General features: G+C 48.1%; 1 protein-coding gene across 3 annotated transcripts in view; it reads left to right on the forward strand.

Annotated features, from left to right (window-relative positions):
• Nucleotides 1-13,059: 13,059 nt before the first annotated feature.
• SYS1 (SYS1 golgi trafficking protein) overlaps nucleotides 13,060-22,263 on the forward strand; it is a 35,053-nt gene continuing 25,849 nt past the window's right edge. The window contains exons 1-4 of one of the 3 annotated variants that reach the window (XM_058685768.1): nucleotides 13,063-13,250; nucleotides 13,465-13,704; nucleotides 14,989-15,056; nucleotides 16,260-17,491. In XM_058685768.1, the coding sequence (XP_058541751.1) occupies nucleotides 13,543-13,704; nucleotides 14,989-15,056; nucleotides 16,260-16,500 (471 nt within the window). In that variant the 5' untranslated portion in view covers nucleotides 13,063-13,250; nucleotides 13,465-13,542 and the 3' untranslated portion in view covers nucleotides 16,501-17,491. Of the gene's footprint in view, nucleotides 13,251-13,464; nucleotides 13,705-14,988; nucleotides 15,057-16,259; nucleotides 17,492-22,263 lie in introns of those variants that run through there. The other 2 variants (XR_009249035.1, XM_058685769.1) reach the window with 2 other exon arrangements.

Here is a 22,263-nt window from a genome sequence, read left to right on the forward strand (position 1 = left end):
AGCAGCAAGCTGAACAAAAACAACCGATGGGCAAACTTTTTGGCTTGAGGATGGGCTGACCTGTTTTAAAGGATTCGTTTTCCTGATTTTGAATTTCAAAAAAGTTTGATCTGAGAACTAGTCTGCAAGTCTGCCTCAGATCTACTTCCACCCTTTTTAAAAGAAAGTTGTGGGGGCGCCTGGGTGGCTCAGTCGGTTAAGCGTCCGACTTCGGCTCAGGTCACGATCTCGCGGTATGTCAGTTCAAGCCCCGCGTCGGGCTCTGTGCTGACTGCTCAGAGCCTGGAGCCTGTTTCAGATTCTGTGTCTCCCTCTCTCTCTGACCCTCCCCCGTTCATGCTCTGTCTCTCTCTGTCTCAAAAATAAATAAATGTTAAAAAAAAAAATTTAAAAGAAAGTTGTGGGGCGCCTGGGTGGCTAAATTAGTTAAATGCCCCACTCTTGGTCTCCGCTCAGATCATGCTTTCCCAGTTCGTGAGTTCAGCCCCGTGTCAGGCTCTGCACTGACAGTGCAGAGCCAGCTTGGGATTTATTTTCTCTCTCTCTCTCTCTCTCTCTCTCTCTCTCTCTCTCTCCCCTTAAAATAAATAAACAAACTTAAAAAAAAAATAATGAAAGTTGTAAAGTTATGTGTCTGCCTTACCCCAGTATCCTCCCAAGAAGGGAGGGTAGGGTTGGGTGTGCAAATCCTCTCAGGCCCCCAAGTACAGACCCCAAGTACAGATACTGCAGATACTGTTGGAATTATTAGGGGGAAGCATCCTATGATAATCAATCAAATTACCAAAGGTACCTAGATTTATCTCTTGCCCTGGTTGATTTCTCTATGTATCTTTCTAGGGCAGAAGCATGGCTTCATAACCAGGGTGTTTGGCTTCTGTTGGGATACTGTGAATTCATATACTTTGTGGAGTAGAGAGTTGGGAGTGATTTCTCCTCTTTCCTCCCTTAATTATTATCAAAGGATGAAAATCTCATGTAGGGCAGAGATCCTTGGCGGTCAAGCAAGCTTCAAATGCCGATCATATTTTTCCCCACGGATTTAAAGATAAGCAATTTTTTCCAGCTACTCTCATTACCCTTCCTTAGGATTAAGAAATAAACTGAGCAAATGAGTGAATTTTATGTCAGAATAAGAAATCCTTTTGCAAGTCAGATGGGTTTTGCAATCTTTGCTTTCCACACAATTGAAGGAGGGCCTAACCTAATTGTCAGTACATAGATCATTAAAAATAATTTTTGATGATAGATCACTATGCGATTTTGGTTATCTGTCAACAACACATCACTATAACAAAACTCCTTTCATTCCCAGCAACTTCTTACAGCCGGTAGTGTGCTGATAAGTGTTCAACAGTAAGTTGGGGAAAGCAGGAAGTGCTAATCTGTACCATTTGCCAATTTCTGTGGTATAAATACTCCCACCATAGCGGATTTCAAGCTCCCAATGTGACGTCACTAAACATAGCGCTGGTTAGAGATGAGCAATACTTGTACCACACAGAGTGCAAAATAATAGGTGCAAATAATATCAAGGGCATAGATAACAATAAAAGGTAGTGAAATAATTAGGAAATGATGAGTTTTGAGTACATATTTCCTTTGTTTTTAATATAGTTTATATAATTGTGAGTTTATATAATTTGATTTGTAGTTATGGTCATGTTACCAAAGGTGCCTAGCCTTTGTGGATGCCTAAACCATCCACAAAATTCCTAAACATTGAACCAGTACAAACTAGCTTTGGCACATCACTGCTTAACAGCTATAAAAAAATTAAAGTAGGAATAAAATTATTGCTGAAACCTATCTCACTTTAGCACATGCAATATTCATCTAGGGACACGTGACTATTTGGTAAGGAAACGTTGCCCCTGTTTAATAATTATTTATCATAATTTGTAGAACTGGTTTCACAAGTGTGTACATATGTCAAATTGCACACTTTCTGTGTAATTTATTTTATTTCAGTTATATTTTAATCAAACGGTTAAAAATATTTTTAGGACTTTTTTCTTTTTTGGGTGGGGTATATATCTCCCTTTTTAAGTTGATTTATTTTGAGAGAGAGAGAGAGAGACAGAGAGAGAGAAAGCAGGGGAGGGGCAGTGAGGGAGAGACAGAATCCCAGGCAGGCCCCGTGCAGAGCTTGATGCTGAGCTCAAACCCACAAACAAAGATTATGACCTGAGCTGAGATCAAGAGCCAGATGCTCAACCAACTGAGCCAGCCAGGTGCCCCATTTTTAGGACTTTAAAAAATTGTAATATATTTACATTGTTTTGATCAATTGAATTTTTTTTTAATTTTAAGTAGGCTCCACACCCAGTGCAGAGCCCAAAGCAGGGCTTGAATTTGGGATCCTGAGATCAAGACTGAGCCATCCAGCATCCCAATCAAATGCATCCTTATGATAATTGTAATGATATAAATTTTTAATACCTAGTCTTATGGTCATAGGAGGTAAAATAATGATCCAGGGGCGCCTGGGTGGCTCAGTCGGTTAAGCTTCTGACTTCGGCTCAGGTCATGATCTCGCGGTCTGTGAGTTCAAGCCCCGCGTCGGGCTCTGGGCTGACAGCTCAGAGCCTGGAGCCTGTTTCAGATTCTGTGTCTCCCTCTCTCTCTGACCCTCCCCTATTCATGCTCTGTCTCTCTCTGTCTCAAAAATAAATAAATGTTAAAAAAAAATTTAAAAAAAATAATCCAATTTACATATATATATTTTTAGGCAGGGAAATATGATAGAGCTATTAATAAGCTATTTAATCATTAAAAAAAAAAAGAACATTATGGTGGGGCACCTGGCTGGCTCAGTCTATAGAGCATGTGATTCTTAATCTCAGGGTCATGAGTTCAAGCCCCATGTTGGGCAAGGAGCCTATTTTAAAAAAAAAAAATTGATGGCAAAATTTTTTTTAAGTTTATTTATTTTGAGAGAGAGAGAGAGAGCAAGGGAGGACAGAGAGAGAGAGAAGAGAGACAGAGAGAGAGAGAGAGAGAGACAGAGAGACAGAGACAGAGACGGAGGGAGAGAATCCCAAGCAGGCTCTACACATCAGCACAGAGCCTATCTTGGGGCTTGATCTCACAAATGGCGAGATCATGACCTGAACCAAAATCAAGAGTCCAATGCTTCACCTCCTGAGCCACCCAGGTGCCCCGTACTGTAAAACTTTTATGTTCTGAGACATGGAATGGAAATGTGAGTTTGAATAGAAAAAAAGTGATGTAAAATTTCCATTAGAGAAGAGCCTATTCATGTTTGTTTGTTTGTTTGTTTGTTTATATCCAACATGGGGCTCAGACTCACAACTCCGAGATCAAGAATCACATGCTTTACCCACTAAGTCAGCCAGATGCCCCTGTTCATGTATTTTTTTAACAGATAATTATAGGTATCAAATTGCTAGGGTATTTCATTCAACTGGATACACTTAAAAGAATGACATAGACATTTATTTCTGAGTATATGAATTTACAATATGTCAAAAATTAGAACCTTTGCAACTCTTTAAACTTTGGATGAAAAATATTAGCTCTCAACTAAAAAACGTGCCAGGAAGTACATAGTTTTCAACAATCATTTGGAGAGCACGCTAACAAAAAAGATTGAGTAGTGCCAGTTTAGGCAACAGAAGCTCTTCTATAAAGCTATCCTAAAAATAAAATAAAATAAAATAAAATAAAATAAAATAAAATAAAATAAATAAATAAAAAGCTATCCTGACCTTCTGAAATGAAGGAATTATTTCACTTCCTCCAAGTTCTAAGAATCTCTCTGAAGTCATGAAACACATTTGAATGTAGTTATTTGTAGATTTGTGGGGCTTTAACCTGTGCTTTGTGGATTGGGGACAAGGGGAGCATGGATGGTTACTACTGTCATAGGGTTTGTGTCTCTATGCAAATTTCTGGGGTAAGAAACTTCAGGTTCTCTCTTCCTGACCCACCAAGAGGTTAAAAACAATTTGAACAGATCCTGAGGCCCTTTAAAACATCTCAATGGATTCTTCTCTGGCTCCCACAAAACAAAATGTACTAGTCAAAGGTTTGGTGAATTTAACTGAAGTCCCCAATTCCCTACATGGGACTGAAGTAAAACAAAACAAAACAAAACAAAATGATAACCAAGTAAACACAATCCACAAGGGTTTTAGGGCTGGAAATTCTTGATTAAAATCCTGTTTCCAACACTTGCCAGTTGGAGGAAAGTTTGAAAGTCATTTTGCTCTTCAGTGACATGGGGACCTGTGTCCCAAAACCAACCTCTTTGGGGCAATTGGGAGGATGAAATGAGGTGAAGCACTGGGCACCAAGTCCATGCCTGCCCTACATTATGCCACCTGCTTATTTTCTACCCCTGAGGTGGAAGGAGTCTGGGGGTGGCATGGGCCATATACAGATCCTCCCACCAGCTTCCTTTCAAGCAAAGAGAAGGGATTCGGGAAGTCAACAGGGAGCAGGTGGCTCAAAAAAGGAGCTGAGATCTGGCCTATAACTGGGGTGAAGCTGCCCCTCCCCCTTTTTTTAGGCCTCCTAGGCTGGGCGTAACCCAGGCTAAGTGCATACCTGGAGCATCCAGAGGTGACCAGCCCAAGAAACTACAACTAATTCTGCCCTTAATGGCCCAGCTCAAATGCCTCCTCTCCTGGAAGGCTTCTCAAAACCTCCTCACCTTCTCCTTCTAGCTCTCCTCTCTCCTTCCTCTGAGACCCCTGTCACTCCATCTGTCTCTCTCCTTGGGCAAACATCCCTTTCCCTCTTATGTTGGAGATTAATGGGCATGGGCCTCAGGGTCAGAGAGATCTGGGCTATCATCCTGGCTGTGTGACGGAGACAAGACACTTAACTATTCTATGCCTCAGTTTCTCTTTAGTAACTTGGGAGCCACACGTGTTGAGAGGAGGGTGCTTAAGCACAACACCCAGTGCATAAATGATATCCATTTTTATGATCACAGACGTCTCCCTCTAAGAGTCCTGAGTTGGGGAGCTTTCTCTCCAAAAGCTCCTCACACAAAGTAAGTAACAGGTAATCATGTCACTATTTTCAGAACAGCGGAGAGAGTGGGCGTGGGGGTGTCTCTCCCAGAATGGTGCCAACCCTCTTTGGTCTTCCTCACTCCATGCAAATCTTTTCTCCAGTTCCCGATAATGACAGCCTGGAGTTTCCAGAGGCCGTGGAATGTCCAACCACTGCCTTGCATAACCGCAGAAACTGGGAACACTAGGTAAGGAGGGGCCCTCCCGGACCGTTCGCTCCAACAGCACCCCCATTGTAAGGCAAGCAAACCAAGGGCCACACAGTGAGTCAGCACCTACTGGAGGTATGGTGAAGAATTCTAAAAATAGTCCCACCTCCTCCAATCACTTTCTCCTTGCTTTGCTTTATTTTTTGTCATAACACTTTCCCCACCTGACATTATGTATGTATCCTCTTACTTTTTTATCGTCTTTTTCCCCACCAGATGTAAGCTCCATGAGATTAGGGACATTGTCATGTTCATGGATGTATCCTTAGCATCTTGCCCAAGATCTTGGCACAAGTCAATGTTCAGTAAATGTTTGCTGTATAGATAAATGAATGAATGCCATTTGGATGTCTGTCCTTAGAGGCTTAGACACAGACATTCACTCATTTGCTCACCTATCCAGCAAACATTTGATGAACATCTTCTATGTGAGAGGCTTTTTGAAAACTCCCGGTGAATGAGACACTGCCCTTGCTCTTAAGCAGATCCCTGATTAGTGAACAGTAGCCACCAGTGGCTAAGGATCTATTATGTGCCAAGCTCTGGGCTGGCAACTTTACAGGCATCTTCTCTGTGCATGTGCAGCTCCCGCAATTGCAAAGTCTCATCCCAGACTCCTTAAGGGAAAAGGGCTTGACCGTTATTAGAAGGATATAGGAAGGGCTTGATCCTTATTAGAAGGATATAGGAAGGCTAAATACAGAAAGGAAGACATCAAAAACTGAGGTGACTCCAGGGCCTGGTCAGCTTATCTTCAGCTCTTGAAGCCTGTGTGGTCTTTATTTGAGGGTGTCTCTTCTTCCTGGATGGGTGCCTCTCTCTCTCTCTGACTGACTTATTCTCTTTCTGGTTTGAATCTGGGAGACAGTCAGTCTGATTGGCTTAGCCAATGGCCTTCATTGTCTCCCAGAGTGAAAGTTTTTAGGTCAAACCTGCTTCTTAGATTACTAGCTGGCCTCAAGGATGAACATAACCTACCTTATAAGAGCAGAGAGTATCTTTAGTTAGAAGGAAGTGTTGAACATCACCCTCACCTTGACCATGTAAAGTTAGTAGTGTTACTTCTATTTTACAGATGAGAAAACAGCCTCAGAGAGAAATGGTAACAAAACTGTAACAATGCTGCCTCAGCTGACCTTCAAACCCAGGACTGAGAAATACATGTTGTTGCTGTTTGCAGCACTGAGATCGGTGGGGGTGGGGGGTGGGGGGTGTGTAGTTGTTATGCAGCAACAGCTGACTAATACAGGCTTTAAATCAGATTTCTCTGATCCAGTCCCACTACGTTGTCTGAGTTTATACCTCTGATTCCTGTTTTCCTCATAAAAACATTTTGAAGTGTCCTGTCCCCAAAGGAGCAGAGAGGAAGATGCTGGAAAAGAGATTAAGAGATTTGTCCCTGAGAACCTCCTGCATACAAGCTTGTGCTTCCCATTCATTCCCCCTACTCTGACAGCTAGAGAAAAGCACAGATAATACCAATCCCAACCATTCACAGAGTGCTAGGCGGTTCTTCTGAAATTTTATCTAAGTCATTGCATTTATATACTCCAAATCATCCCAGAGGGTAGCTAGGGCTGGTGTTATTACAACCAGTTTACAGTTGAGGAAATAAAGCTCAGCGAGGTGAAGTGAGTTGTCCAGGTTACAAAGCATCTATACCCAGATCCCTTGGTTTGCAGCCCTGGGCTCCTTCCATACACCCTATTTCCTCTGTGTCCTTGACAGAGACCATCATCTGAGCCCTTACCTGTGGGAGGGATAGCACCATGGGATTCACATGCCTCAGCCCTGGGATTGGAGTGCAGCATACAGAGTGGGATGCTTTGAACCACCACCACCCCCTCCTCCCCCCCCCCCCCCCCCCCCCGCTTTACCAACATTCAGCTGAGTTCTCCTGTTCCTCCCAACTTTCCCTGTCCCTTTGAGGCCCTGTCGCCCAGCCTCCACCCACCATCTGGTCAAGGTGAAGATAGTGCAACTATTTTCTAGATGCCACAGAAATCAGAATCTGCTCTTTGCAAACAGCAAAAGCAAACGTCACGGGCAATTTGACTTATGACATGGGCAGTTCACCCCCATCATCGGTCTGTTTCCTCCCCAATAAAGGAGAATCCTCATGTGATGACAGGGCTGTTACAAACACTGTCTCCTTTGCCGGCACATCCTTGCCCTGGGTAACTCTACTCATCTTTCGAGTATACTTTCACACCACTTCCTCCGAGAGACCTTCCCCTGAGGCCAAACTCTTTCTGCCCAACTTCTTTTACATTGCTTCCTTCACCGCATTCACCACAACTTCTATTTCTACGATTCTTTTCTTTCCTTTTTTCTTTCCTTTTCTCTTTTCTTTTCTTCTGGCTTTGTTGTTTATCTCCCCTGCTCCATCAGAAGCTCCCCAAGGGGAGGGACTATGTCTGTTTCTTATACCAGAGGCCAGCCCAGTGCCCACAATGTAGTGAGCACTCAGTAAATATTTGTTGGATGAGTGAATGAATGAATCTGCTTTCCTCTTCCCATCCCTCCTACCTTCCCCCACCTGCCAACTCCCCACAGCTCCCAGGGGTGTTGTAAGGTGATAATGAATTGTAAGCCGGAAGTTCTCAGACGAGAGTGGATGGCCATGGCCTCCACTGCTCCCTGTTCTTGCCACACTGGCCTTGCTATTCGGAGAATATGCCAATCTCATTGCTGCCTCAGGGCTTTGTATTTGAGTTCCATCTCTCTGGAATGTTCTTTCCAGATATCCAGTTGGCTCCATCCTTCACTTCCATCACACCTCTGCTTCAATGCCACCTCTTTGGGGAGGTCTTTGCTGACTGCCATTTCTGAAGTAATCCCTCTCACCCTCCCTCCTCCATTGTTCTCTCCCTCCTTACCCCCATTTTCCTTCATAGCACTTTTCACTATTTAATGTTGAGTTTTAGATTGTTGGTTTGTACTTGTTTATTGCCTGTGTCGTCCATGAGACTATAAAGTCTATGAGGTCAGAGTTTTTCTCTTCATTTACTTTATTCAGTTCCTGCTGACCACATAGTAAGTGGTCAGTGAATATTTATCAAATGACTGATTGAATGCATGAATGATGAAAAGGAAGGTGAAGAAAACAGCTTTTCTTCTTAAAATAAAACCCTGAATTCTTCAAGTCAGAGCAAGGAATAATTTCTAGGGAGGGGCAGAGAGTATCATACATGGTGGGGGTCAGAAACCTTGGGGAGTACAGCCACTGTTTCAGAAAATCTCACTTCTCTTCTTCTTCCCAGGGTACCTTAGACCTGGCAACCAACCCCTGGAAATGAGTTCTTTGTGCAAGAGAAACAATGCCCTCGGAGGCCCAGCCACCTGCCGGAATCCCTGGCAGCATCCATCCTCCGTAGAGGATTTGCAGAGAAGCACTGACCAGTGGGCTTCTTCCTCTGAGCCTCAGTTTCTTCATCTGTAAAATGGGGAAAATGTATATACGTACCTCCCTAGGGCTGTTGGGACGGTAGGAAGATCATGTAGGTGAAAACCCTGTGTAAACAGTAATGTCCAAGTGCATGTTCTACTATGCATTGGGAAGAGGTAGCATGTAGAGTCAGGTTGGCCTGGGGCGGAGTTCCAGCTTTACTACTCACTGGCAGTGTGGCCTTGAGTAAATGGTGTCATTCCTCTGAGCCTCTGGTTCCTCATCTGTTAACTGGGACTATTAATTGTAGCTACAATTTATAAGTTTGTTTTAGAAGTTACATAAAAATCAAATGAGATCGTGTAAGTGTCTGGCACATAGTAGGTAACTCAGCAAATGTTCCACAGAGACACACACGGCCCTGAAGACACTCTGGGTAACAAAAGGTTCTTAGTCGGGAGGAGAAAACAGACAATGATGAGTTCTTTCTCTCCAGTTTCTCTCCTGAGAGGGGAAATCACTGGCCAGAGTCCATGCGGAGGACAGGCAGCCAAATGCAACCTCCCACATGGAATTTCCGAAAAGTGTGAGCGCAGAGTTGCATAACCTGTCCCCGAGCCACGTGTCTCTCCTAAAGTGTTTTCATCAAGCATTCCCCAGAAAGGGATCACGTGAGCTGGCAGCCTAGGGAAGGGTGAAAGGAAAAAAGGGAGCGGGTTGGAGAACCTTGCAGGTGGGTGGGATTAGGAAAAGAAGGTACTGCATTTACTGAGCTCCCACTATGTGCCAGGCACCGGGCTCACTGTATCTGACATCTACTTAGATCTTTGCCATAAATCTGAGAGACCAGGTGTTACCACTCCTGCATTCCAAGGGAAGAAATAATAACAATAATTAATATTGCTGACGTTTACATAACGCTGACTGCAATATCCGGTAGTGGGGTGAGCACATATTTGACCCTCAGGACAGCCCATGACACGGGTACTATTCTCATCGCCATTTTTATAGAGAAGGAAACTAACTGAGACTCAGAGAAATGAAGTCCTTTTCCCAAGGTCATCCAGCAAGATAGTAGTAGAGCCAGGATTTAACTACAAGCAGGGCTCAAAGTCCACAGACCTGTATGAGGACATTTCCCAAGGGATTTATGGGGATAGATCAGGAAAGTGATCCCAATAAGAGTCGACCTTGCAAACCCACAGTGGGAGTTCAGCGGGAAGTGACGTAAGTGACCAAGTAACCAGAGGCACTCCTTTTCTTTCAACCCAGAGGACAGTTTGTCCCAGCTTGTGGCTGTTTGTCATTCAGTCTCTGACCTAAAGTTTAAAATTTCATTCATAAGTTTGGAACCACAAAGCGTGGGAAAGGCCCTTGGAGATCAGCTATTCTAGTCCAAACCCTTCAGATTACAGATGGAAAAAAACCTTGAGGCCTAAAGAGAGTCATGGACACGGCAAGGTCACAGAGCAATTTTCTGTTAGAAGGAGGATTTGGTTTGAGGTCAATTACAGATCATTTTGTTCTGTAATTACCAAATGTTGGCTATCTCTGAATCACTTGGGGAGCTCTTTAAATATCCAGATTTCTGTATTCTGCTTCTAGAGATTCAGATTTTGGCTTCCAACAAGGCCTGGAAATCTGACAATATAATATGTTCCTCAGGTGATTCAGATGGCACAAGGCCATGGACTGCATTTGGAAGTTGGAGTCCAATGCTCCTCTTTCATTTTGTAGTTTGGGATACTAAGACCCAGCATGGGACTCACCCAAGGTCACATGGCAGGTCATTGGGGCCCTAGTTCAGGCTTTGTGGTCTGAATTCAAAGTTCATCCTTCTTCTCCAGGCTTCTTGTGGTCAGATTCTCAAAATGGGCCAAGGAGGTTGGCCAAGGGAATTACTGTGGTTTTCCCCAGCTCTTGGTTTCCTTGTTGTATCCAAATTAAGACACGGGATGGTGCCCCATTTCCCAAGTTTTGAAAGGTGGGAGATCAAGAGCTGAAATCCTACAGGTGAAAAGGAAAGTGCAATAGGCTGTCCCGCAGGCCCACAGGGGTTTCCCAGAGGCAAGCTCCGGGCTCCAGGAATGACGTCAGACTCCAGCTATCCAGCGCCCTAACACCTCAGGCTACCTGCATTTTCCATTTCAGGAGAGTAGGTAGGGAGGGCCTTCTCTCCGTGGGAGGTGGGAGGAGCCGGGTTGAGAGGGCCCAGCTATGACGTGAGGGGGCCTGACTCAGGAGAAGCCAAACATTCTGGCACTTGGAAGGAAAACCAAGCTGCCTGCGGGAACAAAGTAAAACTTCTTAAGCCCTTTTCCTGACCTCCTCACTCCACCACGTATTTCACTGTTATCTTTTTCTTCGGAAATCGTTATCTGGGTTTTGGAGTGAGGTGTCTTGGGTTTGAATCTCGGTTCAGTTTATGAGCTCTCTTACCTACGTAGAGGCACGCCCCCTCTCTGAGCCTCCATTTCCTCACTTTTATTTTTTATTTTTTTTTAACGTTTTATTTATTTTTGAGACAGAGAGAGACAGAGCATGAACGGGGGAGGGTCAGAGAGAGGGAGACACAGAATCTGAAACAGGCTCCAGGCTCTGAGCTGTCAGCACAGAGCCCGACGCGGGGCTCGAACTCACGGACCGCGAGATCATGACCTGAGCGGAAGTCGGCCGCTTAAGGGACTGAGCCACCCAGGCGCCCCTATTTCCTCACTTTTAAAAAGAGGGATAGGGGCGCCTGGGTGGCGCAGTCGGTTAAGCGTCCGACTTCAGCCAGGTCACGATCTCGCGGTCCGTGAGTTTGAGCCCCGCGTCAGGCTCTGGGCTGATGGCTCGGAGCCTGGAGCCTGTTTCCGATTCTGTGTCTCCCTCTCTCTGCACCTCCCCTGTTCATGCTCTGTCTCTCTCTGTCCCAAAAATAAATAAAAAACGTTGAAAAAAAAATTTAAAAAAAAAAAAAAAAAAAAAAAAGAGGGATAATATCAACTGTCTCAGATTGTGAGGAAGAAACAAGATCACGATCATGTAGGTACTTGATAAACAGAAGATGTTTTCTCGGGAACACTAGATCACACGAGTAATCGGTGCACCGGAGGGATTTGAATATATATTTGTTGATCTGAATTGAGGCACCTAAAAGAATGGTTGAGCTGGAAAGCACCTCAGAAGTCTTTGGGCCTTAATAACTTCCAAACTGGAGTCCAAGGGAACTGTTTACAGTATTTCTAAATGATAAGGGAAATCACATACTTACTCTTGATAAGGTCTCACCTTTCTTTACTTTTGTCTGGAACTGTATCAACTCAAGGTGATAATATGATTATCACATGCTGTTCAGAAGTTCTGATTGGCAGTTACATCAGTCTTCTAGAAGTTTTTTTAATGGGAAACTAATTAGTGGAGGGTAGATTGAATGTTGGCAAACGTTAATCTTGTCTAACTCCTCATTTCATAATCAGGGAAGCTGGGGTTTAAAGAAGGAAGTAGCTTGTTAGTCACACAGCTAATAGAGCTGGCTCTAAAACCCAGATTCTTTTCCTGGAACCGGTTACTTCCTTTCTTTCCATTCTGGAGAAGGGGGATCTAGACTCAATGAGGTTAAGGGGTTTTGATCTGCTGGGGCAGGAAGAACGTGATTCATCAATTTGCTGTTATTCTTCCTCTGTTTTGACTCATTCAGCAAATATTTACCGACCGTCTACACTATGTGGACTCAGAAAAGGCAGAAAGAAAGCAGTCACGGAGGCAAGGCAGGGTCAGAATCTGCTCCTAGGTTATGATTTCAGAATCTGTCCTGTCTTCTAGTTTAAGTTTATATGTACATATAAATACAAACTGATACCCACATTATAAAACATTCACTACTTTGCCTTTCTAATAATTAGGTTGTGTCAGAGGGCAGGGACTTTCCCATTCGTACGTGTCCAAACCTTGCTGTTACCCAGTAGCACGAAATCAATGCTGCGATGTTGGCACGTGACTTCTAATCCTGACTGCCACTAACTCTGTCTTCTAACTCTTTGAGGCGGTACCTTGCTTTCCTTTTCTGAGCCTTACTCATCTGTCAAACGGGAACCGTGGCAAAATCATGTGTGGAAAAGCTGGCAGGTTCATTTAAAGTTATCCCAGACTTTAACTAGGAGAGGGAAGGTAGAGTCAGCACTTACCTACTTGTTAATTCCTAAACATCTTTCCCTTGCTCTTGCCCACCCCGCTCCCTATTCTCCTGGTTGCGCCTCTTCTCTTCAAGACTCCCCTGTAGAGGGCACGCAAGCTCTACGGCTTAACGTGCCCCACTTCCGTTCGCCTTCGTTCTTCATCTTGCGCATGTGCATACTTCGCTTCCCCGCGGCCCGTACCCAGCTTAGGTGGCTCGGCCGAAGATTGTGTCCATTACGCCTGCGCAACCTCAGCCCCGCCCCTCCACCGCCTTCCCCGGAAACGCTTCTTTCCTACGCGGTCGGGGCTCCGCCGCTGTAGCTGGATCTTTGCCTCTCTAGGCAGGTAGGGCTTCTTCTCCATGGTCCTGTCTGTCAGCGCTGTTTAGGGGGTCAGTCGGTGAGGCTGGGCCGTCTTCGGACACTTCGACCCTCGAGTCCGTCACCGGTAAGTGGACCCCGAAGAAGCCTGAGGACGGGAGGGGCCCGAGCAGCCGCAATGGGCAGGATTTCCCCTTACTCTGGGAATGGGTCTGTCCGCCCCGCCCTCACCCCCGCTCCCGGAATGGATTCGCCCCCTCCGTCCCAGTCCCTCCTCCCGGGCGGGGCGGCGTTGCCATGGTGACGGCTCCCAGGCTGAGGCCCGGCTTGTGTCCTCGCAGGTGCCAGGGCGGCCCGGGGCCCATGGCGCGGCGGCGCTGACCCAGGCCCCGGGTGGCGGCCGGGCCCCGCGGGCCGGCATGGCGGGCCAGTTCCGCAGCTACGTGTGGGACCCGTTGCTGATCCTGTCGCAGATCGTCCTCATGCAGACAGTCTATTACGGCTCGCTGGGCCTGTGGCTGGCGCTGGTGGACGGGCTGGTGCGCAGCAGTCCCTCGCTGGACCAGATGTTCGACGCCGAGGTAGGGTCTCTGGGCCAGCGCGGGCGGAGTCTCGGCCTCGTCGGGTGTACTTTGTGGTCCGACACTACTGGGCTCCAGACCTGGCTGGACGACCATCTTACTTTGTGGTCCCGGGGAAGGGATCTCATCTTTCTGAGCCTCAGGTGCCCTATCCATAAAATTTAGTGACTGTTAACAAGAAGCAGATTATTCAAAGGAAAGGGCCTGGATGTCAAGGAGCAGCTTTGCCTTCCAGGCAACCTGATGCATCTCCTCTCTGACACTCTGAGAAAGTGACTTCACTTCCCTGGGCCCCAAATTCTCAGGTGCCAAACGGAAGAGGGGGGTGGGTAAAAGAACATTCACGGAGGTATAATGGAAACTGCTTAGACTTTGGAATCAGGCCTCCGTTGAAATTCCGCTTACTAGCTGTGTGATGTGGGCCAAGTGTTGTCCCCTCTGAACCTCAGTTTTCCTGTCTGCAAAATCATGAGACCAGTAGTGGAGAGGTTATGGACTGCAACGCAGAGAGCCTGTACTTTGGATTCAGAGAGGTTTAGCGTCCAATCTAGGTCCAGATACACTAGCTGTGGGACTCTGGGCAAGTTGCTTCCCCTTTCTGAGCCGGTTTTCTCTTCTGGAAACTGGGCTGAATAATTCTCAGCAAAATGTTATGAAGCCCAGAGACCCCAGAGGTGCCTAGGAAGATGAAAGTGCTTTATAGTCAAGGAGGGCTGTGAGATCTTCGCATCTGAGAGGCAGCTGTGGTGTGTGGTAATGAGCACAGCTCTCAGAGCCAGGAGATCCGGAATGGAATCTCTGCTCCTGCTGCTGCTTCTCTGTGTAGCCCTCGGCAAGGTAACAGGAGATTTCTCACCAACTCACCTCTGTCATTGCGGTGCTAAAGCAGCCAGCGTCAGTACTAAGCAAATAGGTGTGGTAGCATTTCCCTGGGACCTTATTTACAAAACTAGGTGTCTGGCTGGTGGGTCCTCAGTTTACTGAACCCTGTAATTGACCTTACTCTTGCAGTTTACTGACTGTATCACTTTGGGCAAGTTACTTCTCTGAACTTTTGCTTCTCCTTTGTAAGTCTCTTCCCGGCTGCTGTTTGGGGTCCAGTGAGATACTCTAGTGGAGGTCTGTGAAAGCACCTTGTCGGAAATAAGCTGACACACAGATGCAGGGACCTATTTTCTTTTGTGTTCTGGGAAGAATGATTGTTCCTTGGGAGGTCCTGGAGCCTGGAGCTCTGCCAAGCCAAGTCACTTTTCCAGCATATTTCCATTTGTGATTCCCCCTCAGATCCTGGGCTTTTCCACCCCTCCAGGCCGGCTCTCCATGATGTCCTTCATCCTCAACGCCCTCACCTGGTGAGTATCACCAGTTTTGCTCTCCAGCTTTTGGGGGTCCTAGCACTGGAACTAACTTCCTCAATTTGGACATGAGACAGGCTGGCACTTATTCCTGGGGCATGGTGGACTAAAGTGGGTGGCAAAGGCCGGTTCTGGGACTGGCTCCATTATAGGGCTCCTTCCATTGCTGTTTGACTTAGCTGGAAAGCTCTTACATCACTCTGCATGCCGCCTGGGGGTTAGCTTCCATCTCAGATCACTTCCCTGTTGTGGCATGAGGTGAGGAAGGGGTGGGACTGGGGGTCAGGAGAAGTCGGTTCTGTTCTTGGTCTGTGTGCCATTGGCCAAGTTACTTCCCTTCTCTCGGCTTCGGGCACCTCGTTGGTACACTGAGGGGTTTGGCTGGGTAACATCTAAGTCACCCGTGACCATTGCCTGCCCTTTGAGAGGCAGTTTAGCATAATGGTTAAGATCTCAGGCTGTAGAGGCAGACTTACTTGGCTTTGAATCTCAGCTTCCCACTAGTCTCGTGACTTTGGACAGGTTGATCTATCTAAGCCCCAGTCTCCTCCTTGGTAAAATGAGGCGAATAATATTACCCATTTCATAGTTTTAAGGGTGAAACGAATTCATTCGTGGGAAATACTTAAAACAGTACCTTGCACATTACTATTCTTAACCTCACACTGGAGACTGAAAAACGGGTGGGCTGACTATGACCTGAATTTGGCTCCTAGATTATGCTCTGTTTTACCATCCCCCAAGTGGCATTTAAAACATTTTTCCACTGAGTTGAAAGTCAGGATATTTTATGTTAAAAAAATAAATCCAGATTTCTGGCTTCTCTTGGAAAATGGGAAGATTGATCCCAGGCCAACCTTCCAGCATGAGGATTTGCCCAGCTGCAGGTCGCTGTGGTCCCCACTTTGGATGGTCCATGTGTGCCTCAGGGTGCTGCAGTCCCCACCGGTCCCTAGGATTCCCCTGGGTGACAGTCGCCATTTCTCATCAAGCTTGTACTTTGGTTTTTCTTCTGCCCAGCCCGATCCTCCCCCCGCATTACCTGCCAGCTCTCTCTAGGCATCTAATAGTGGAACCCCCGCTTCACGCTTCTCTTGCTTGCTTCCCACCACTATGCTGTTCTCCTAATTGTCCCTACTCCCCAAATGATCTAAGGCCAGGACAACCCAGTGACAACTCACTGCTGTCCTCTCCCCACAGTGCTCTGGGCTTGCTGTACTTCATCCGGCGAGGGAAGCAGTGTCTGGATTTCACTGTCACTGTCCATTTCTTTCACCTCCTGGGCTGCTGGTTCTACAGCTCCCGTTTCCCCTCGGCGCTGACCTGGTGGCTGGTCCAAGCCGTGTGCATTGCGCTCATGGCTGTCATCGGGGAGTACCTGTGCATGCGGACGGAGCTCAAGGAGATCCCCCTCAACTCAGCCCCTAAATCCAATGTCTAGAATCGGGTCCTTTGGACACCCTGCTGGGCACTTGGCGCCCTTCCCTCCCGCCCTGCCCCCCAGCACCTTGGGCTGTTCAGACTCTCCAGACGAGGTCCAGCCCAGGTGTGAGAGGAACCCTGGAAATGTGAAGTCTTGTTGGTGGAGAGATAGTGAGGCCCTGTCAAGAAGGCAGGTAGCAGTCAGAACCACAGCCGCAAGAATGGCCTCTGCCTGCTGAAGCGTTGCTATCTGGGAGGTCAGCAAGGGGACCTCTTTCAGGGTAATAACAGAATTGGAACCATGTCATTCTTGAGCCACTATACCTGTCACCAGCCTGTTATTTTAAAAAAGAACCAAATCAAGGATATCTGATTGGAGCAAACCACTCTTCTAGTCATCTGTCTTACCTCCCCCGAGACAGCTGTTACCTTTGCCATGTTGCTGAACCGCAGCTATTCTGTTTGGAGAAACACTTGGTTTCTGGATCCATAGCCACAGAGAGGCAGAGGTGCAGAGGATTAGGCTGCTGTCACGGAGCGGACGGCAGACGGAGGCATCAAGCACAAGGAAGACGCACAACCCGTGTCCTGCTGCACGCATGTGTGCACACGCCCACGAATCCATGACTAACTTTCTTCCAGTTCTCTCTACTGCCAGCTTTCAACAGAGCAGGCTATAGGACCCAGAGAAGAAGTCCCAGCATTGCTCCTGGTCCACCCCTCACGATAGAGTCACTGCCTCTTCTCTAGGAATGACTAGGCACCCCAGCTCCCACCGGGCCTCACTTCTGGCAATAGTTCCTTTTCCCTGCCTTACTGGGAATTCTACAGTGGGAAGGGTATGATGGGTGCCGAGAGACAGGAGGCCCAGCCTTCCAACTTGAGCTGTGCTGGGAGTGCTGAGGGAGATAGAAATTTGCTGCTAAGATTTTTCTTTGGGGTGGCCTGTCCTCTGTTAGGGGCTTGCAGCTGTCCCTCCTATGTACATAAATACAGTATTTTCCACGGTTCTGCCTGTGCGTACTTTGTAGTGCCGCAGTTGGGCCGGCGAGAGACCCACACGGTCGGACGGGGAGCTGTAAAGAATGACTAGGTCACTTTCTCTCCTAGACCCCAGATTATTTCATTTGGTTAAAATACTAGGTGTGGGGAACTCCTGTGTCCTACCCCCTTCATCTGCAGCCTCCTGTGTTATGTCTTGGGTGAAGTGCCATGACTCAGTGTCCTTTCTCTCTTGCCATTGATTTCTGAATGTGTCCAGTGGAACACACTTGGTCTAGACCCACTTCTGTATTGAAACCATCAGTATTCCTCTTTGGGTCGCCCAGAGCCTGCCCAAGAGAGCAGTCAGCTTGCAGCTTACAGTGTTAGGTCTTCACAAATGGGTTTTGCTCTCTGCCCAGGAAGCCTTTCTAGCCTCCTGGCCCCCAGCCCTGAAGAAAAGGGAGGTGAGGCTGACAGGATGAAGGTTTAAGACTGAACGTGCCTGAGTGGAGACGGGAAAGTGCGAGGGTGAGGCACCTCAGTCACTTGGTGCTCTGGCCAGGCTGGAAGGAAGCAGCTGGTTAATGGGACTCGGATCCTGGCTACAGGGTCCCAGAGGTAGGACCAGCTGAGAAGACTCCCCTCGGGTGGATGGATTTCCCCCAGACACCGCAAACCATAAAGGCATGTGGCTAATGTTATTTCGGGTAGGGCACCAGAGCACATGTCATATGGCTGCTATCTCCCCTGGTCAGCTGTGGGCTGGTTGCCCCAACTGTGTTGGCTCACCTCTCTGGGAGTTTCCTTCAGAGAACTGTGCCTGTTCTTCTGCATATCTTCTGTACTGATGAATCTTTGCCCCTTGAGTGGTAATTTGGTTTTGCCAAAGTTGGTCAAACTTTGCCCGGAGTCAGGGGAGCGGATTTCTTTTCTCCAACAATACAGTGACTGAGCTGAATGACAGTTGGGGGTGAAAAATCTGTGACCTTAATGAAATTGTTACTATTTCTAAAATGACCATAAAAGCAGTGTCTAGAGGCAAGTTCCTGAGAGAACTGGGCAGTGGCAGGAACACGTTTGTCATGTTAGTAATAAGTAGCTGTGCAGGTCGCTGTCCATTGGTCGCAGGTCCAATGAGCGAGGCACCATTGTTTCCCCAAGTAGCTGTGCTTAATAGATGTCTGGCAGTGGGCTAAGTACTTTACATGTTGCTCACTTAATCTTCACGGCAACACTTGGAAATAGGAAGGAACCATCCGTATTTTACAGATGAGGAAACTAAGGCATTTGCCCAAGGTTATGTGTTAGGAGCTGGCAGACCCAGGATTTGGGCTCTGGTTCTGACAATAAACTCGTTCTGAAGACATTAATAGTCAAAGGACGTGCACGTCTGTCACTTCATAATCATACCTCTGCATCCTACTGTATTGTTTTAAATACAAAGGATACGTAGTGCTTTGTAAACATTGCGAGCTTTCTAAGAAAAACTGGTAGACTATATATGAAACATGGCCACATTTCCAAATGAACAGGTAACTGCAGGAAGTTTTTATTTCCAGAGGCTAAGGGAGAGTTACCACCACCCAGCCACAGAGATGGCATTATCTCTTGACTTTCTAGGGGTCTAAAGTCTGAACCTCTCTTCATCCCACCCCCCTTCCCCACCACTTCCCAACTTCCCTTTGGAGAAGAGAAGTGGAGATGAGTACATAGGTGGTGCTCAAAGTCATTTATGACCCAGAAGGAAGATGGGAAAGGAGAAAGGGATGTCTAACTCAGAGGGTGCCCCTACCCCCTAGTTCTAGGCAGCTCTTTCCAGATCAGAGCTAAATGGGGGTCAGGATGGCAGCCAGCAAGTGGGGGGTGATGGGGTGGGAAGCTCCAGGTCCCCATGAATTCTATGGGGGCACAGCTCCTGTGGACGCAGAGTTTCTTCGACTGCTCAGTGACTCCCAGATCAGAGTAACTTCCTCTGGCAGTCCCCAGGGGCAGTCTGTGCACAGACATGGATCTCCTCCCTGTATCTGTAGCCCAAGGAGCACAGAGCCTTCGGGGCAAGGGAAGTGGGGGTGGATTCAGAGCACAAAAGAGGCCCTCTGTGGAGAGGGAATCAAAGCCTTGCTTGAAGGTTTCTGTAGGAAAGTAGCAAGTGGTGGTGAAAACAGTCTTGAGCCAGGAGTGGGTCCAGATTGCTGAGAGTTTGGATCCCTGTCCTGCCACTCCCAGGGCAAGGCAGAATTGTAGGGGCCAAGGCTAGATGACGAGAGAGCCGCACTGGAGTGCGGGGTGAAGTCTTGGGTAGCATTACTAGCCGTGAGGCCTTGGAAAAGCTGTTTAACTCCCACCCACCACCCACCCCCACCCCAGCGTAGTTTTCCTTGTTTCTAAAATGAGGATAAGATACACCTCTCTGTGTTGTGAGGATTCAATGAGATATGTGCAAAGCATTTAACCGGTGGCCGGCATCCAGAAATCTAAGCAGTTACTGGGCCACTGCCCCATCCCTCCTCCTTTTATGGAGGAGACACCTTTCTTCCAAGCCTCAGTGTTTTCAGCTGTTAGATGGGGAGGTAGGCTTGCCCGTGATCAGGGTATACCTACCGAGTACTGCACTCCTATGTGCCATGCACTGCAGAGTGACTTATTCTCACTTAATCCAATGAGCGAGGCACCATTATTTCCCCATTTTGCAGACAAACTGAGGATTAGGAGTAAACAACTTTCCCTAGCATCACACAGCTGGTGAGAAGCTAGGTCTGTCTGCCTCAACAGCGTCATCCTCTGCACATTCCAATCATGTTTAGTGGCAGGTGGTTCAGAGTAGGAGAGGGACAGTCTCTGGAATCCAGGTGGCATTATATCAAAATGTCGTGAACGTGAACCTAAGACTGGCTTTTTAACAAGCAGCTAATTCCCTTAAAGGTGAGCAGTTAGGTAAGTGCTCGAGTGGGAAGCAAGGGGCTTTATTATGGCACAGGTCCAGGAAGAAGGCAGGAAAAAAAGGACATTTGTTCAACACCCTACAAACTGGCTTTACCTGCATCAAGCCTGATTTGCACAGAGCCCTCTGGAATGGATATTAGTATCAATCCCTATTTAAAAAATTTTTCTTATTATGTTTCTTTATTTTTGAGAGGCAGAGAGACAGAGCATGAGCAGGGGAGGGGCAGAGAGAGAGAGAGAGGGAGACACAGAATCCGAAGCAGGCTCCAGGCTCTGAGCTGTCAGCACAGAGCCCGATGCGGGGCTGGAACCCATGAACCGTGAGATCATGACCTGAGCCAAAGTCGGACGCTCAACTGACTGAGCCACCCAGGCGCCCCATATCCCTATTTTATAAAAAGATGAAATAGGCTCAGAGAGGTCATGTGACTTCTTAAAAGTCACTCTGAATCCAACACTTTAAAGTTAATTTTTCCCACAGTTAACTGGTAGGGAGCCATTTCTGGAGTGGTTTGTGATCTCTGAGATCTGTTGCAGCCTCCTGCCCCCAAAAAGCAGGATCTAACTGAGCCCAGAAGAGAAGCCTCAGATTGGAGTGGTCAAGCACAGGGAAGGTGGTAAGGGGACAACCCAGCTGTGGGATTGTGGGAGGCACGTTGCCTGAGGCCCAAGTGCCTGCATCCTTGCCTCCCTGCCACCCCCCCCCCCCCCCCCCCCCCCCAGTGCCTAGAGGTGCCCTGGACATGACAGATCCCAGCCTCAGGACACAGACACAGTCCATCAGCTGACGCTGACGCTGACCCTGGACCCAACTCTGACTGCCTATGCGGCAAGGCGGTAGCTGCCAGTCTTGCTCAGGCTCACACCTTACCCACTTGGGGTCCCCTGGGCGGGCTCCGATGAGGACGAGAGCAGGGGGTCCCCAACACGGTGTGTTTTGTTTGGGAGCGCGCTGCCCTGATTGCTTGCTGACAGTGTGCGCGGACAGATGGGACAAACCCTCAGGCGAAGGTTGATGAAATGGAAGGGGCTTGGGGGGGAAAGATCGAGTAGGGGTGATTTTTGAAGACTGATGGGATTGAGGATGTCCAGCAAAAGAACCGAAATGGCGACGACGCAGGAAGTGGGCTGGCGTGCAAGCCGGGCGGAGAGACAGCTTGGAGTGGAGGCTGCGGGGTGGAGGCGGCACGGGGAGTGGCGCTGTAGAGGTAGGGGAGGCGGGAGTGGGGATCGTGGCGCCCAGGCGCCGGCTCCCGGAGAGCCGAGCGGGGCGGCACCGAGCAGCCCCACACCCGCAGGCTCAGGCCGGCCGTGGCCGCGCCGCCCAGGGCTACGGTCGTTCTGTGCCGGTGCAGGCCCGCTAGGCCCGCTGGACGCAGTCACGGAGTGGAGCGCTGGGGCCTAGGAGGGTGCAGGCGTGTCCCGGGGAGGCCCTCCTGCACTTCCTCCGCATCTAGGCCTCTCTACCACTGCCTGGGTCCCTCCCGGGAGGGCTCTGCGCCCCTCGATCGCTGCGCTGCTTTCTTGAGGACGCCACACCGCGCAGCCCGCCTCTAGGGGAAGATCCCCAGAAACCCCGGCTCCCTGGTTTTTCCTCTCCCCAACTGCGTGATCAGGGCTATGGCTCCTGCAGACAGGGGGCGACCGGGCTTGGGATTGGAGGGTGGGCGTGCCGTGTCACCTGGGAGCTGTAGGGAAGTACTGACTCGGGGCCTGACTGGGTGCTTTCCTTGACCCAGGCTGGGCACATTTTGAGGCTCAGCTGCTGCCGGTTTGTTGACAGCCGATGCTGCAATAACCGGGCCGCAATGCGCGTGAATACGGGCTGGATGCTCCCTTGTGCCTTTTCCTTTCT

This window comes from Neofelis nebulosa, chromosome 9 (assembly GCF_028018385.1).
Source record: "Neofelis nebulosa isolate mNeoNeb1 chromosome 9, mNeoNeb1.pri, whole genome shotgun sequence".
Classification (NCBI taxonomy): Eukaryota; Metazoa; Chordata; class Mammalia; order Carnivora; family Felidae; genus Neofelis; species Neofelis nebulosa.